The sequence below is a fragment of the Nicotiana tabacum genome, chromosome 4 (genome assembly GCF_000715075.1).
Source record: "Nicotiana tabacum cultivar K326 chromosome 4, ASM71507v2, whole genome shotgun sequence".
Classification (NCBI taxonomy): domain Eukaryota; kingdom Viridiplantae; phylum Streptophyta; class Magnoliopsida; order Solanales; family Solanaceae; genus Nicotiana; species Nicotiana tabacum.
In genome coordinates, this window is record NC_134083.1 from 86,726,726 (window position 1) to 86,742,019 (window position 15,294).

The 15,294-nt window shown below is 41.9% G+C and overlaps 1 protein-coding gene across 5 annotated transcripts; it reads right to left on the reverse strand.

The window, feature by feature from the left end:
• Positions 1–344: 344 nt before the first annotated feature.
• On the reverse strand, positions 345–3,443 carry LOC107804096 (E3 ubiquitin-protein ligase SIS3-like). Of its 5 annotated transcripts, none has more exons than XR_001652172.2 (5): positions 3,310–3,443; positions 2,541–2,697; positions 1,717–1,836; positions 1,499–1,597; positions 345–724 (listed from the first exon to the last, which is right to left on the reverse strand). XR_001652172.2 is itself a non-coding variant. In XM_016627922.2 (5 exons), the coding sequence occupies exons 3-5, from the start codon at positions 1,822–1,824 to the stop codon at positions 697–699; spliced, it is 264 nt and encodes an 87-aa protein (XP_016483408.1). In that variant the 5' UTR covers positions 1,825–1,836; positions 2,541–2,697; positions 3,310–3,443; the 3' UTR covers positions 345–696. The 5 variants fall into 5 exon arrangements, 1 of the variants encoding a protein (XP_016483408.1); XR_001652169.2 differs by having other exon boundaries at positions 345–1,228; XR_001652171.2 differs by having other exon boundaries at positions 1,074–1,597.
• Positions 3,444–15,294: the final 11,851 nt, after the last annotated feature.

A 15,294-nucleotide genomic window follows, 5' to 3' on the forward strand; every position in this document is an offset into this window, starting at 1 on the left:
TAGATAGATATAGATATAGATAGATATATAGATAGTAGATTATTAATATAGGTGCACAAAATTAAGATCATCTACAGCACGGTTGTTCTGCATGACCAGTTTCCCCCCTTTGTTTTCTTTCTGTTTTTTGGCATAAACACGAGTAGAAAAGATCAAACGGATAAGAGCTGAAATCTTAATTCGCAATATTACAATTTAAAATTCGAATTTATAAATTCTTAATCACTAATTATTTTATGAGGCAACGTTGCATGACAGGTTAACGTTCCTGTCATTGGACTATCAGGGGTAGTCTGATTTACGATCTAATTTTACGGAGATTATAACATAAGAATTGTTTCAGCTACATATAAACATATATCGTTTCAGCTATTGTCTTCCATCAACAAACTTGTTTAGCAGTCGAATTACAATTAGAGAGCACTACAACACTCGACATTGGCTAGATGGTTGACAAAAAAATTCAGTGCCCGCAAAGTTAGAACATTTAAACCAGCAAGGAACTTCCCCAACAAAAAGTTACAGCAGTTTTGGTGAATGTTCCGCCAGTACTTCCACACGCTCTACATTTCCATGACTGCTTGGGCTCTGTTCTCAACTCTTGTTTGAGCAGTTGCATTTACCTCACTGCTTGGGCCAGCATCCTCTGTGTGCACAGGACGCAGAAAACCTTGCGATCTCAGCAGATATCTCATGCTAGAAGGTTGGGATCTCAAATACCATGCTGAAACAACATGGATATTTGCCAAAGAACTGAGACCAAGATTTGGAAAAACTGAATGACATCTAGTATGACTGTCGTGGTGTTGGCTTCTAACAAACCAACCTCCACCAACAACACAAGAAAAAGGGGAAAAGTAGAAAAGGATAACAAATTGCAAAATGGGCATTATGTCCTAATCCTACTTAACTGGAATTAGCATGCATTTGATCCCCCCATATATCTTTTGATCAGTTAAGTGTCTTCAAGGCATACCGAGATATACAATCATCCTCTTCACTAAGCTACAGAAACCCGAAGATTATAGATAGCAACTACAACCTAAAACAACACCAAACCAAGTCTTTCTCACCTTCTTTTAACCATGTTTCTCAGAATTTAAGCTCTTAGTTCTCTTGAATTAGGAGGGGATGGGGACGATTGCATGACAGTAGTAATTCCAGTATTCCACTAGTTGAGCATGCACCTTCAAACTATTATTGCTCCAGTACTCCCACAGTACTACCCCTACAACGGCATTGGAAATTAATCTGACTTGCATATAAAATACTACTTTATGAGAAATTTTGAGTCATTTGGTTGATGTTCACAATGTATTTTGGTGGAAGCTGTATATGATAGTGTAGATTTGTATTATACAATTAAATTGTAGAATGACACGCGAAATGTTATTATTATCCGAAATGAGTCAACATGTGAGAGCATCATACAAGAAAAGTGGAGTCCTAAAAATTCTTTAATAATAAGGAGAAGTTTACCCAAAAAAAAAAAAATTACCTCATTTCCCACATTAAACTCTTCCAAACAGATAGGGCACTCACTGCAGTCAGTTGGAACAGCCTTCATCATGAACATTGGAAGTTCTTGAATGAGTGCCTGCCAAAAAGAAATCACCAGTTAAGATGAGAGAAAATATTAGAATTCACCAGGTGTGTAGCAAGGGATTCATATTGAAGACTGCCTTGAGCTGTTGACAGCAAGTTTTCAGTCATTACCTGAGCTTGGCTCATATAAATTCCTGGATGGTATGAAGCAGCATCTTGGCCCATCCCTCTCATCTCCGGGCCAGTAGCTTCAAATGTCCAATCTGGCACTCTGATCATGTCGACTAACACCTGAAATAAGGAAAATTCATAAGCTTGTGGAGCAAAACCGAAATAGCTCACCAAGAAAACCAAATTATCACCATACCATAGAGTATTTCCACAACAGTGGCCCAAGAAAGAACAACAATTATTCATTCATAATTGTTTGATATTCACTTCTGATGACACAGAGCAGATTAGTCGAACCAAATTATAAACGGAGATCACCCAGGGAGAAATTGTTTACTCTACTCTTACTTCCTAAAAACAATAAAACAAAATCAACTCCAACTAGCTTGGAATTGAAGCATAGTTGATTGGTTCATCGCTTGATAGTTATTCTAACAGAAAGAGCACCATAAAAATCACAGTAATATCTTTTAGAGGAACGGTGCATTAAGAAAATACATCAAGCTCATCTCCCTAGTTATACGAGGTCAAACTACAAGAAGTACTTTAACTCATCAACATCACACCAGGACGTTCCATATAGCTTCATCTGTTTTATGTAATGAACTGAAAGCACTAGCACTGATGAAAAGCGAAAATTAAGTATCAAGAAAGTTTAATTAGAACCCTAGCAGAGCAGCTATTTCTTGATAAAATGCTATTAGTATGCAATCTGTATATCAATACAGATGCCTCTGCCTTGGTTGGCATAAGCGGAAGGTCTCATGAGATATGATCTATACAAGTATTATTAAAACACAATTCTCTGTATAAAAGAATCTTACAATAGAGCTGGGCCCTTAAGCAGTAAAACCAGCCTCTCCCCCGACCACACCTACTCCTGTCACCTTTAATATCATCATATAAACCTGCAAATCCCTTATTAAGCAGCTGGAAGCACTAGGTTGAGGTAATCGCGAGAGTTGCTCCAGCAACATAATCCTGCACCCACCAACTATTCATGTCAAATAATATCTTTAATCCTAGCCAAGGAAAAAGAAAAAAAGAAGAGAAATTTCCATGAAGAAGAAACACAGAAGTTACATTGACAAAAGAATAAAGAAATCTCCGCATACATTTTAAACAAGGCAACGAAAAAGCAGAAGTTGAACATCATGATCCAATCGTACTTGTTCAACATAGTTGTAAACATAAGACATGAATTTTTCCTATATCTAACCTACCACAGAGCTATCGATTTGATGGAAAAGTTTTATGCAAGCTTTTAATCATTTAACAGTTTATACAACAACAATTACAACTCAATTCCAAACCGCTTCAGCTTAGTAATATAAATCCTTTGTGTTATCATTTTGGATTTAAACTAAATAATATATCTTATAAGATAAATTAGGGGTTCGCCAAAGAGGTTCTCCAAATCTATTATTTCTATAATTACTCCTAAGCAGACATACAAGTCTATAACAAACGAAAAGGACCCTCGACAAACATGGAAGCAACACGAAATAAGTCCAGAGGAACTGGTTGTTGCTTCTCATTCCACAAATATTTGTTTATTTACATTAGCCCTAAAAGAATATAAGTTTAAATTACCTGATTTTCTCCAGCTCCCAGGTGAATTCTGATTCTGCGGGAGCATTGGTTCAGCAATAAGAGTATAAGTTGGGCCAAAATACTCGTAATAGTGGCGTACTCCCATAGTCTTACCCTAACCCTACAAGTACATTGGAAATTAATATGACTTGCATATAAAATGCTGGCGGTAAGAGAAATTTTTAATAATTTGGTTGTGTTTACCCTAAAAAAAAAAAAACGGATAACAATTTAATTTATACGCGGTTTTAAGTATACGTGATATAATTTGGCACAAATTGAGAATATATATATATTAATATTGAACTTGACTGTGAAAGAAATGAATGCAAACCAAACGAATCGAATAGCCTTGGCCCTCGAGTTCGATCACCCTCAAACCAAGTGGAGATTTAAGTGACATAAGAACAGAGTAACAAGATATTGAAAGCTAGAAGAAGGCAGTATATTGCTTTGTATTGAGTAAACGTGATCTGTCTTACAAATGATCACACACCTTTTATATAGTAGGAGGATACAATTCTAAATACAGTAAGGAATCTCATGATAGGCTAATTAATCGGCCTCCTCTTGATACGTGCCGGGATTTTCGCCGCGATCCTTGCCTGATTGCGGATATTTCGGCTTTTCGTTATTTGGCTCGGTAAGCTTCCCTCGATCTCGCTCGATCTTTATCTTGATCGATCTCTGGGTCACGAGCTCGGCAACCTAACTTTGCACCATGGTTAGATATAACACGAGGGTGAACCTTGGCCTATCATGTTCTAGTCTCGATTAGTCATACGAATGGCAAGCCCGATTTTGACCGTATACAGATAGTCCCATCGTTTCTCAGAAAGAAGATAACGAGAAACGATATGAATTTTCGAGCTCCATCTCGATGGGTAACGTAAGCGACGAACGTTACTGATACACCCGATCATGACGTAAGCAACAACTCGAAACGTACTGTCTGTCTAGTTTTTCAAGGTATTAAATGCCTGTCAGTCGTTGGTCGGCCACTACCGGTTCTGAACCGTCACCAACAAGCCATAAGTACCCTAGCTTTTTTTCATTCAAACTTTTACGTTCAATGCTCTTCCTACTCCTTCGTTTTCTTCAAAAATCCCTTTGCTTTACAACTTTTTCCACCCAATTTTCTTGAATTCTCATCAATCGGCATACTATCTTAATTCTCTTTTCTCCTGTTCTTCAATGGCAAAAACTTCTAAGAACGTACCGCAAAAAGAGGCTGCTTCTTCATCACGGCCCGCCGGCGGTGAGGCTGCGACGGAACCTCACCCCTGAGGAATTCGTTCTGACAGGGTGCCTGACTGTTACTGATTTTAGGGTCGAAAAGACCTCCTCGGTACCGGGCCGATGTGAGCCGGTCTCGAGGTACATATGCACAATCACCGAAGACCTCCTCACTAGGGTTAAACAGGACTGCAACTGGGTCAATAAGAATGTGGTGGTTCCTTCGCCCGAGGAATCGATCACTACCCATGTGGAGGGATTTCTAAGTGTTTACACATACCCCTTCACGTTGGGTCTCTATTGTTTTTTTCAAGAGGTATGATGTGACCCTCGACCAGATCCACCCCTTCTTCTGGAGAATAGTGATTCTCCTCCGATTTTTTGTAAGCAAAATTGAGGGATATCCCTTTACCCTCGACCACCTTATATGCCTCTACAGACCCCGACTCTATCGAGGGGGGTTGATCAAGCTTGCTCGTCGAGCTAGTAAGGCTCCATTCTCGAGCATAGATGAAGATTGGGACTGAGGTTGGATGGGCCGTTTTGTTCGAGTAAGGACTTCGGACCTAATCCATGCTAAAGACATGCTATTTCCCGAGAAATGAAACATGAAACGTAAGTGGTACTTCGCTTTGAAGGTTTAATCTCATTGCTTTTCTTCTTATTTCTTTCTTCATTGATGCTTTTTGGCGTCACAGTTGTGGCCTAGATGTCGGACCTGATTCTGGAACTTAAGGAATGGGTCGAAGGCCTTGTGTTACAGAGGTCGTACTCAGAGCGTACTTGGATGGAGTTATCGAAGGGTCGATGGGAGGCCAAAGAGAGGAAGAGGAAAGGGGATACGAGTTCCCCCGGCTCAAAAAAGAAGAGACCGGCAAGGAGGTGTCGCAAGTCCGGGGGGACACCGATGCTATGTCTTCGGATTTAATCCACCGATTAAGGGATGAGTCCGAAGAAGAAGAGGAAGATAATTCTAAACTGGTGTCCCATGTGCAGGCTGGTGTCATCGTACAAGAAGTTCTCGAACCGTTGAGCGTTGAAGTTGAAACACCCCGACATGAGGAGGTCGATGAGAGAGCTCTAGCTGAAGCTTCAGATCCAGAAAGGGTCGAACCCATTCCGCCCCAAGCTAGGGGGGTCTAGAGAGAGACCGGGGACGATGGTTATCGAGCTGCGGAAAATGCCCTAATAGACGAACTTGGAGCGGTCGACATCAGCGGGTCTCCTCAGATTTCGAATGCTATGATCTGTGAGGCCGATATGTTGAGTCCTCAGGAGGTGACTGATATCCATGACTTCTTGGATGGGTTGAGTCCGCAGCTTTGGAAGACGTCACCGGGCTCGGTGACCTACCAGTACAAAGTAAGGAATCGATGTCGGGTTCCACCAAGTCTTCATCGGGCCCAACTCGGTGGATCGATTCCCGGCCCCAAGTGTTAATCCTGACCAAATACGGTCAATAACTTTTTCTATCCCGGAGGACGCCCGAATTTTCTCTGCCCCCATGGGGGTCACTAGTTACCTTCGGTGTTTGGTGACCGAAAAAGACGAGGCAGTGATGGACGAGGTGGAAACCACCTACCTATTCAATGAAGCCCAACAAGTATTAAATCGGGTAAATTCGCGTGTCTTTTCTTTCTCATATATTCTAACTTTTAAAGTTGTAAATAACCATAACATCTTCCCTTATTCTTGTAGGCTTCGGTGCTGTATCACGAGGCTTTCCTCCGATATTGGGAGGAATTAACTCATCATGAAGCCGAGGTCTGGGACCTTACTGAGAAAAGTTACACCTACAAGCTTCCCAGTGAGAACATTCAGGCCGATTTAGTAACGGCTCGGGACGAGCATGCCTAGATAGACGAACATGTATTCCGAGTGCTTCATGATAGTGAAGATGAATTGGAGATAGTAACTAACGATCCAATCCTGCAGGTTTGGCAGAGGCTTGAATAGATCGGGGAGCTTCAGAAATAAGTAGATATTATACAAGTCTAGGCTGAAGATTTCAAAAAGTATATGGACCTCTTAGCCTCGAAAAAGGAAACAGTCCAAGCACAAATGGAGTCGGCCGAGACCCAGCTCTAAGCCGCAAAAGAGAAGACCTCGGTGCAGGTCGAGAAAATCAATGAGTTTCAATCTCAGTTGGACTTGGTTGTTTCCGATAAGGCAAACATAGCTAATGAACTCGAAGTGGCCAGATCTGAGGTGGTCGTGGCCAACACCAAAATTGATGCTAAAGTGGCCCAATTTAAGGTTGATGTCGAGTCCATCCAGGCGAAGGCCAAGATCATGGTGGATCATGCAAAATGGCAAGCTCGAAGGGAAGCCCTCGAGGGAGTTCATGCTCAGGGCTTCGATATTATGGCCGAAATCGAGAATGTCAAAGTAGAGGAAACTAGGGCCCGGAAGCTGGCCTTTCCTGAGGAAGACTCCGACAGCTTAAGCGAGTCCGAAGACGAGGAAGATCCCTAGGATGGAGATGCTACCCCCTATGAAGTCCAGGCCACTTAGGCCTTTATATTTTTGCTTTCTTTTGCATCTTTTTAGGCCGTTTTGACCATTGTAAATTTTTGTATTAGGCCGATCTTGCCTTTGCAAAAAATATTATTATATATATAAGGCTTTTCTTCCCCTTCCGTCTCTCAAACTTTTCCTTTGCTTTATTACTTGTATTCACAAAGGTCGAAATACTTTAGCATGAAACAATAAGGTTATGTTCGAGGGTTCGAACAAATCTTACTTTTATTGCCTTTCTGGGTTAAGGCGTTGTTGGGGTTCGACGTTACCGAAGATTTTTCCCCGAAAATATCTTAAGTTTATGTTTTGCCGAGGGCAGCCTTTAGAACCGGTTGCGAAAAATTTTCTCTTTTTCGAAGGCCTGCTTTTTGTTACTGGTTTCGGACGTCTCTGAGCCGTGTTAAATTGGCCGTAGCCTTTTAGTTCAGGAATTGACCATTGTGCTTATTTTCCCGAGTCATCCGGTCTTGCCCGAGATAACAGTCCCCGAGTGGGGTGGTCGTGGCCTTTAGAAATCGGGGAGTTGCTTAATAGGTCTTTTGCCCCCGAGGCCTGATGACTTGGGCTATTTGAGTTGGATGGCAGTCCCCGAGTGAGTGGGTGGTCGTTCGCATTTTGGTTATGTATTCCCCTTGGGCTTGTTATTTTCAGAGGTATGAAGCTCTTTAAGGGGATGTAAAGAGGAAAAATTTTAAAACATAAGTTGATTGCAAGGAAAGTACTTCTCTTTATTCTCGATCAAAACAATCATACATTCATACATGTTTTATGCCATGGCACGAGCAATCTACATGGGTACGGTTCATTTTGATCATTTGGCCCTTATAATAAATCCTATCTATCGATACCATCCCTTTATGAAGTGGTTCCTTGCTAGAGTTGATATTTGAAGACAATGCATATCTGAGGGTAGCCCCCAGTATTCGAGGTTGATTGCAAAGGAACCTCAGATATTGTTAAATTGATCTTCGGTGTTGATTCGTAATCGAGCTTGATTCTAAGTTAGCACGATTCATTGTTACCTAGTTAAAAACCTCGCCGAAAAACCCATTTGGGACAAAACCAATCTAAGGAAAAAAGAGTGCAAGACATGCTTTCAGACCTAAAGACTTTGTGACGTTCACCGAAAAATCCATCGTCGTTTCTTGTTGACCACCTGCAAGTCTTAGTCTGAAATAAAAGGGAAATAGAAAGGGGACGTACCTTAGCAGTAATACTGTTTTAGGTGAGATATGTTCCAATTGCTCGGTAGTTATTCTTAATTCATCGTTCCGAGCTTGTAGGACCCTTTTCCAGCGACCTCGAGAATTTGGTACGGTCCTTCCCAATTCGGACCAATTTTCCCTTTCATTCGGATTTCGGGTGTTGATGGAGACTTTCCTTAGCACTAAGTTCCCGACGTTAAAATATCGAAGATTGGCTCTTCGATTGTAGTATCTCTCGATCTGTTGCTTTTGGGCAGCCAATCGGACGAGGGCGGATTCACGCCTTTCATCCAATAGTTCTAAACTCGTATTCATGGCCTCGTCATTTGATTCCTTTACTGCATATTGGAACCTGATACTCGGTTCTCCTACTTCAACCGGTATTAGAGCTTCGGCGCCATAAACTAATGAGAATGGGGTAGCCCCGGTACTGGACTTCGAGGTTGTGCGGTATGCCCAAAGAACTTCGGGCAGAATTTCCTTCCACTTTCCTTTGGCATCGGTTAGCCTCTTCTTAAGATTTTGGATGATTATTTTGTTGGTCGATTCGGCTTGCCCGTTCCCGCTAGGAGGATAAGGTGCTGATAGGATTCTTTTGATCTTATGATCTTCGAGAAATTTGGTTACTTTGTTGCTGATGAACTATTTCCCGTTATCACACACAATTTCGGATAGCATCAATCGACATATGATGTGATCCCAAATGAAGTCGAATACTTCATTCTCCCTAACTTTCTCAAAGGCATGTGCTTCAACCTACTTAGAAAAATAGTCAGTCATAAATAAAATAAATTGAGCTTTACCTGGCGCTCATGGAAGAGGGCCAACGATATCTATTCCCCACTTCATGAATGGCCATGGTGACAAGACCGAATGGAGTAGCTCCCCAGGTTGGTGAATCATCGGTGTATGTCTTTGGCATTTGTCACATTTTCGAACAAACTCGTTCACATCTTTCTCCATGTTGATCTAGTAATAGCCGGCTCTGATTACCTTGTGAACCAATGATTCGACACCGGAATGATTTCCGCAAGTGCCCTCGTGAACTTTCCTCAGAACATACTCAGTGTCTCTCGGTCCCAGACATATCCCTAGTGGACTATCGAACATTCTTCTGAACAAGGTTTCGTCTTCGGACAAGGTGAATCGTGTTGCCTTCGTGCACAGGGCCCTCGATTCTATTGGATCTAAGGGAAGCTTTCTGGTTTTCAAATACTCTATGTATTTATTTCTCCAATCCCAAGTCAAGCTTGTGGAGTTTATCTCGGTGTGGCCTTCTTCGACTGCTAACCTCATGAGTTGCACGACGGCCCCCGAATTGAGCTCGTTGTCCTCCACCGATGACCCTAAGTTTGCGAGGGCATCAACCTTACTATTCTGATCTTGAGGCATATGTTGCAAAGTCCACTCCTTAAATTGGTATAAAGTTACCTGTAACTTATCTAGGTATCTATGCATTCGTTCTTCCCTAACCTCGAAGGTTCTGTTAACCTGATTCACCACGAGGAGGGAAGAACGCATTTGGCTTCGATCACCTCCGCTCCCAAGCCTTTGGCTAGTTCGAGACCTGCAATCATGGCCTCATATTCGGCCTCGTTGTTAGTCGATTTCACAGTTCTAATAGATTGTCTAACCACGTTGCCTGTGGGTGGTTTTAGTACGATGCCGAGTCCAGACCCTTTTGTGTTTGAGGCACCGTCCGTAAAGAGGGTCCAGATTCCCGAGGACATACCCGAGTTTACCAATAGCTCTCTTTCAACCTCGGGTACTAGAAAAATCGATGGCTCTTATCGGAGGACCTCGAGATGAATCGCCCTAGGGCGCAGAGGTGGATCCAGGATTTCAGGAGGATAGGTGCACCACTACCCGACCACCGTTTGATTTGGTCCTCTAAAATTTTACCATGAGCTGACAACAACTTGACAAGTAAAGAACAATCAATATTGTTATTACCAAAACTTATCATTCCATAGACAAATATCAATAAATAGTTTTCTTACCTTGGAGAACTATCAATGATAACATCGTTATTTATAGTTACAAATACTAAGCTCGATATATTAAAATTAAATAACTAATCAAAAAGAGAGTGGTAAATGAAAAAAAAGGGAACTTGAAATTGAAAAGATTCAAATTAATTTAATTTTTATTTTTTAGAGTTTTTGAAACTCAATGATTGAACCATAAAAGAGAATGAAAAAAACACAGAAAAGAATCGGGTGAACCCAAAAATAGGATGAAAGATAGGGAACTGGGATTCGAACACTAGACCTAGGGGCCAATGGTGCACAAATCTACCACTACACCAAATGCTCCTTTGACCATGGGTTCCCACATGGAAAATTAAGTAGTTTATCTGAAAAATACCAATGTGATACACAACTAGAGGGAGGGGGAGCATGGGTTCACGTGCCCCATGCCCTTCCACGTGGATTCGCCTCTGCTAAGGCGGCTATGCGCTTAGTTAACCTCTGCACGACCTTTATGTTGTCTACTTCTGTGATGTACTCGATAGCTTTAATATTGTTCGGGTTGATCTTGATTCCTCGGTTGGATACCATAAATCCGAGAAATTTTCCTGACCCAACCCCGAACGTGCATTTTTCTGGGTTCAGCTTCATGTTGTATTTCCTCAATATACTGAAGGTTTCCTGCAAATGCTTCAAATGGTCCTCTACTCGCAGGGACTTAACTAACATATCATCAATGTACACTTCCATAGATTTCCTTATTTGTTCTTCGAACATCTGGTTTCCTAGGCGTTGGTACGTGGAACCAACATTTTTAATCCAAATGGCATTACGTTATAGCGGTAGGTTCCATATTTAGTACTGAACGAGGTTTTCTCCTGATCATACGAGTTCATTTGTATTTGGTTGTACCCATAATAGGCATCGAGAAAACCGAAGTTCTCGTGGTCGGCCGTGGCATCTATCATACGATCGTTATTAGGCAAAGACAAAGAATCCTTGGGGCATGCTTTATTTAGATCTTTGTAATCTACACACATTCTAGGTTTGTTTCCTTTATTAGGGACTACCACTAGATTTTATAACCATTCTAGGTATTTTACTTCCTGGATGGCCCTAATTTTAAGAAGTTTGGTTACCTCGTCTTTGATGAAGGCATGCTTGATCTCGGACTAGGGTCTTCTTTTCTGCTTCACCGGATGGAACCTCGGGTCTAAGCTTAGTTTATGGGTGGTGATTTCTGGTGGAATCCCTATCATGTCGAGATGGGACCAAGCGAAACAATCCATGTTAGCTATAAGAAATTGAATAAGTTTTTTTCCTGAGCACGGGAGTTAACCCCATGCCCAGGTATACCTTTCGTTAAGGGAGATATTCGATTAGTATGACTTGCTCCAATTCTTCGACCGTTGATTTGGTGGCGTCGGAGTCATCAGGGATTATGAAGGGTAGAGGGACCCCATAATCATCATCTTCGTCAGTCCCCTGCTTCTCTAGTTGGGACGAGGCCGGCGTATGTGATTGCTATTTGGCCTCATTTTATCCCTTCAAATTTGACCCTTTCGTCGATGAGAGTGCCGATACCGGAATTACTTTATCAATGACAAACATTTCCTTTGCAGAGGGTTGCTCCCCGTATACTATTTTGATTCCCTCTGATGTCGGGAATTTTAGAACCTAGTGAAGGGTCGAGGGCACTTCCCTCATGTTGTGGATCCATGGTTTCCCAAATAGGGCATTGTACCTCATGTCACCCTCGATCACATGAAACTTTATCTCCTGGATGGTCCCGGCCACGTTCACTGGCAAAGTTATCTCGCCCTTAAGTTTCACATGCTATGTTGAATCCATTTAACACTCGGTCGCGGGCACAACTTGATCTTGTAGGCCGAGTTGTGCTATGACCCTTGACCGAATGATGTTGGGTGAACTACCTGGATCAATTAACACACGTTTAACTTAAGTCTTATTCATCAATACAGATATTACCAGTGCATCGTTATGGGGCTGCATGATCCCTTTTGCGTCCTCACCGTTGAAGGACAAGGTTCTTTCTAGTATGTAATCCCGAGTTCGATTCTCCCTCGTGAACGACACCTTGGTGCGTTTTAACACTGGCCCTTGGGGAACATCGACCCCTCCGATAATCATGTTAATAACATGTTGCGGGTCTTTTTGCTAGTTTTATGTGTTGAACTCTCTGTTTCTAAACTGATTCTTGGCTCGATCAATTAGAAACTCCTGAATGTGCCCGTTGTTGAATAACTGGGCTACTTCTTCTCTCAACCATCTGCAATCTTCCGTTCTGTGGCTATGGGTGCCATGATACTTGCACATTTGGTTGGGATTTCTCTGGGCTGGATCAGTCTGTAGAGGTCGACGCCATTTAGTATCCTTAATGCATCCGATAGTTGATACGATGGTGAATGCATCGACATTGAAGTTATATTCTGACAATCGTGGTGCTTCTTTAGGTGCTATATGCCTGTCGAAACCATTCTTGCTCATGAGCCCTCGAGAGATCTGGCCTCGATCATTTCTCCTTTCAGGGTTGCACCCAGGTCCGTTTCCCCTACGATCTCCATTATACTGCTGGTATCGATCCCTGTTCAACCTTGGTTCTCGATCAATGTCCCTTTTGATCCTGTCAACGGTCCTGATAGGATAAACGGTCCTAGAAGGAGAACCCAGCTGGTCGTCTTCGACTCTAATCTTCGATTGATATCGATTATGTACATCGGCCCAAGTAACAGTCGGGTACTCAATCAAGTTCTGCTTCAACTGTTGTGAAGCCACTAAGCTTCGTACATTTAGTCCTTGAGTGAAAGCTTGAACGGCCCAATCATCGGTGACTAGTGGTAGATCCATTCGTTCCATTTGGAACCGAGACACAAACTCTCTGAGCATCTCGTTATCTTTTTGCTTTACCTTGAAAAGATCTGACTTCCAAGTCTCGACCTTTATGGCTCCGGCGTGTGCTTTTACAAAAGAATCGGCAAATATGGCAAAAGAATCAATAGAGTTAGGTGGTCAATTATGGTACCATATCATCGCTCCTTTTGACAGGGTCTCCCCGAATTTCTTTAGTAACACGGATTTGATCTCGTCATCCTCTAAATTATTCCATTTAATTGCACATGTGTAAGAGGTGACATGGTCGTTGGGATCGGTCGTTCTATTGTACTTAGGAATCTCGGGCATGCGGAACTTCTTGGGGATCGGTTTGGGAGTTGCGCTCGGGAGGAAGGGCTTTTGTACGAATGTTTTGGAATCCAAACCCTTCAATATTGGTGGTTCCCCCGGGATCTGATCAACCTTGAATTTATTGGTTTCTACCTTCTTGTCGTTTGCTTCGATCTTATTTTCGCCCGATTCAACTTGCTTCATTAGTTCCTCGAGCAACTTTATGATTGCGGGATCGGTCCCTGATTCATTTTCGTTCGATTTCCTTGACACCGATTCGACCCTGTGAACAACTTCCCGGGATGGCTCGGGCTCGATCCTACTTGGTGCATGGTTCTGGTTTTGGGGTTGTGCTATCGCAGCTTGTTGAGCCTGCAACATTTCGAAGATCATTCGTAGGTTGATCGCGTCTCCTTTAACATTTTTTGTGTTCCGAGTCACCGATCGGGCTCCACCACGAACTCTATTTTTGGGGTCGGTAGGCAAATTTGCATCTATAGCCACATGCAAATTAGTGTCGATCGGATCTACGATCAGAATTCCAGCGGGATCAGCATGCGGTATCTCGTTACCGGGCGCTATGTTGTTATTTTCACCTTGGTGACCGGACTCGTTGTCAAACATGTAGAGGTGCTGATTGAGAGTTTGACATTTTTATTTTTTAGCCTGGAATCAAAGATGCTCACAAGAACAAGTGTAAAATAGTGTGTGTTATAAAAGTTAGTACGAGGCAATCACAATTTTCATTAGCCATACGGTTGGGGCCAAACTATTTACCCAAAAAATGGATAATAATTGATTTTATACACGGTTTTAAGGATACCTGATATAACTTGGCACAAATTGAGAAAATATATATATTAATATTGAAATTGACTGTGAAAAAAATGAATGCAAACCGAACAAATAGAATAGCCTTGGCCCTTGAGTTCGATCACTCTCAAACCAAGTGATGATTCAACTGATATAAGAACAGAGTAACAAGCTATTAAAAGTTAGAAGAAGGCAGTATATTGCTTTATATTGCGTAAACGTGATATGTCTTACAAATGACTAGACCCCCTTTATATAGTAGATGAGTCCTATCTTGATACAATTCTAAATACAGTAAGGAATCTCATGATAGGCTAATTAGTCGGCCTCTTCTTGATACGTACCGGGATTTCCGCCGCGCTCCTTGCCTGATTGCGGATATTTCAGCTTTCCGTTATTTGGCTCGGTAAGCTTCCCTCGGTCTCGCTCGATCTCTATCTTGCTCGGTCTCGATCTTGGCCGATCTCGATCTTTATTGGTCTCTAGGTCACGAGCTCGGCAACCTAACTTCACACCATGGTTAGATATAACGCGAGGTTGAACCTTGGCCTATCATTTTTTAATCTCGATTAGTCATACGAAGGGCAAGCCGATTTTGACCGTATACAGGTTGATTTGTAATTTAGAGTTTAATAACAAAAATACATGCATGACAACAAAAAGTGTTTGTCATTTCATATCTTACATGATTATTTCAAAATACTACATACTACTTATAAAGTCAATAAAAACCCGAGTAAGAGTATTATAATATACCTTGAGAAGTTGACGCAGATAGTTCGCACACAAGAAAACGGGAACAAACAGATGAAAAGGAGAATCAAAAATGGAAATCAAAAGAGAACCGAAAACTGAAGAACGAGAATCGCAAACAGAGCGACAATCGATAATGAAACGAGAATCGAAAATGACGTAAACAGAGCGAGAACCAAAAACGAAGAAAACACAGGGCGAACGAGAACCAAAATGGAGAAAAACGCATAAACGAGAACGGAAAACGACGAAAATGCAAAATAAAAAACGGGAAACGACGAAAACATGCATACTAAACCGAGAAC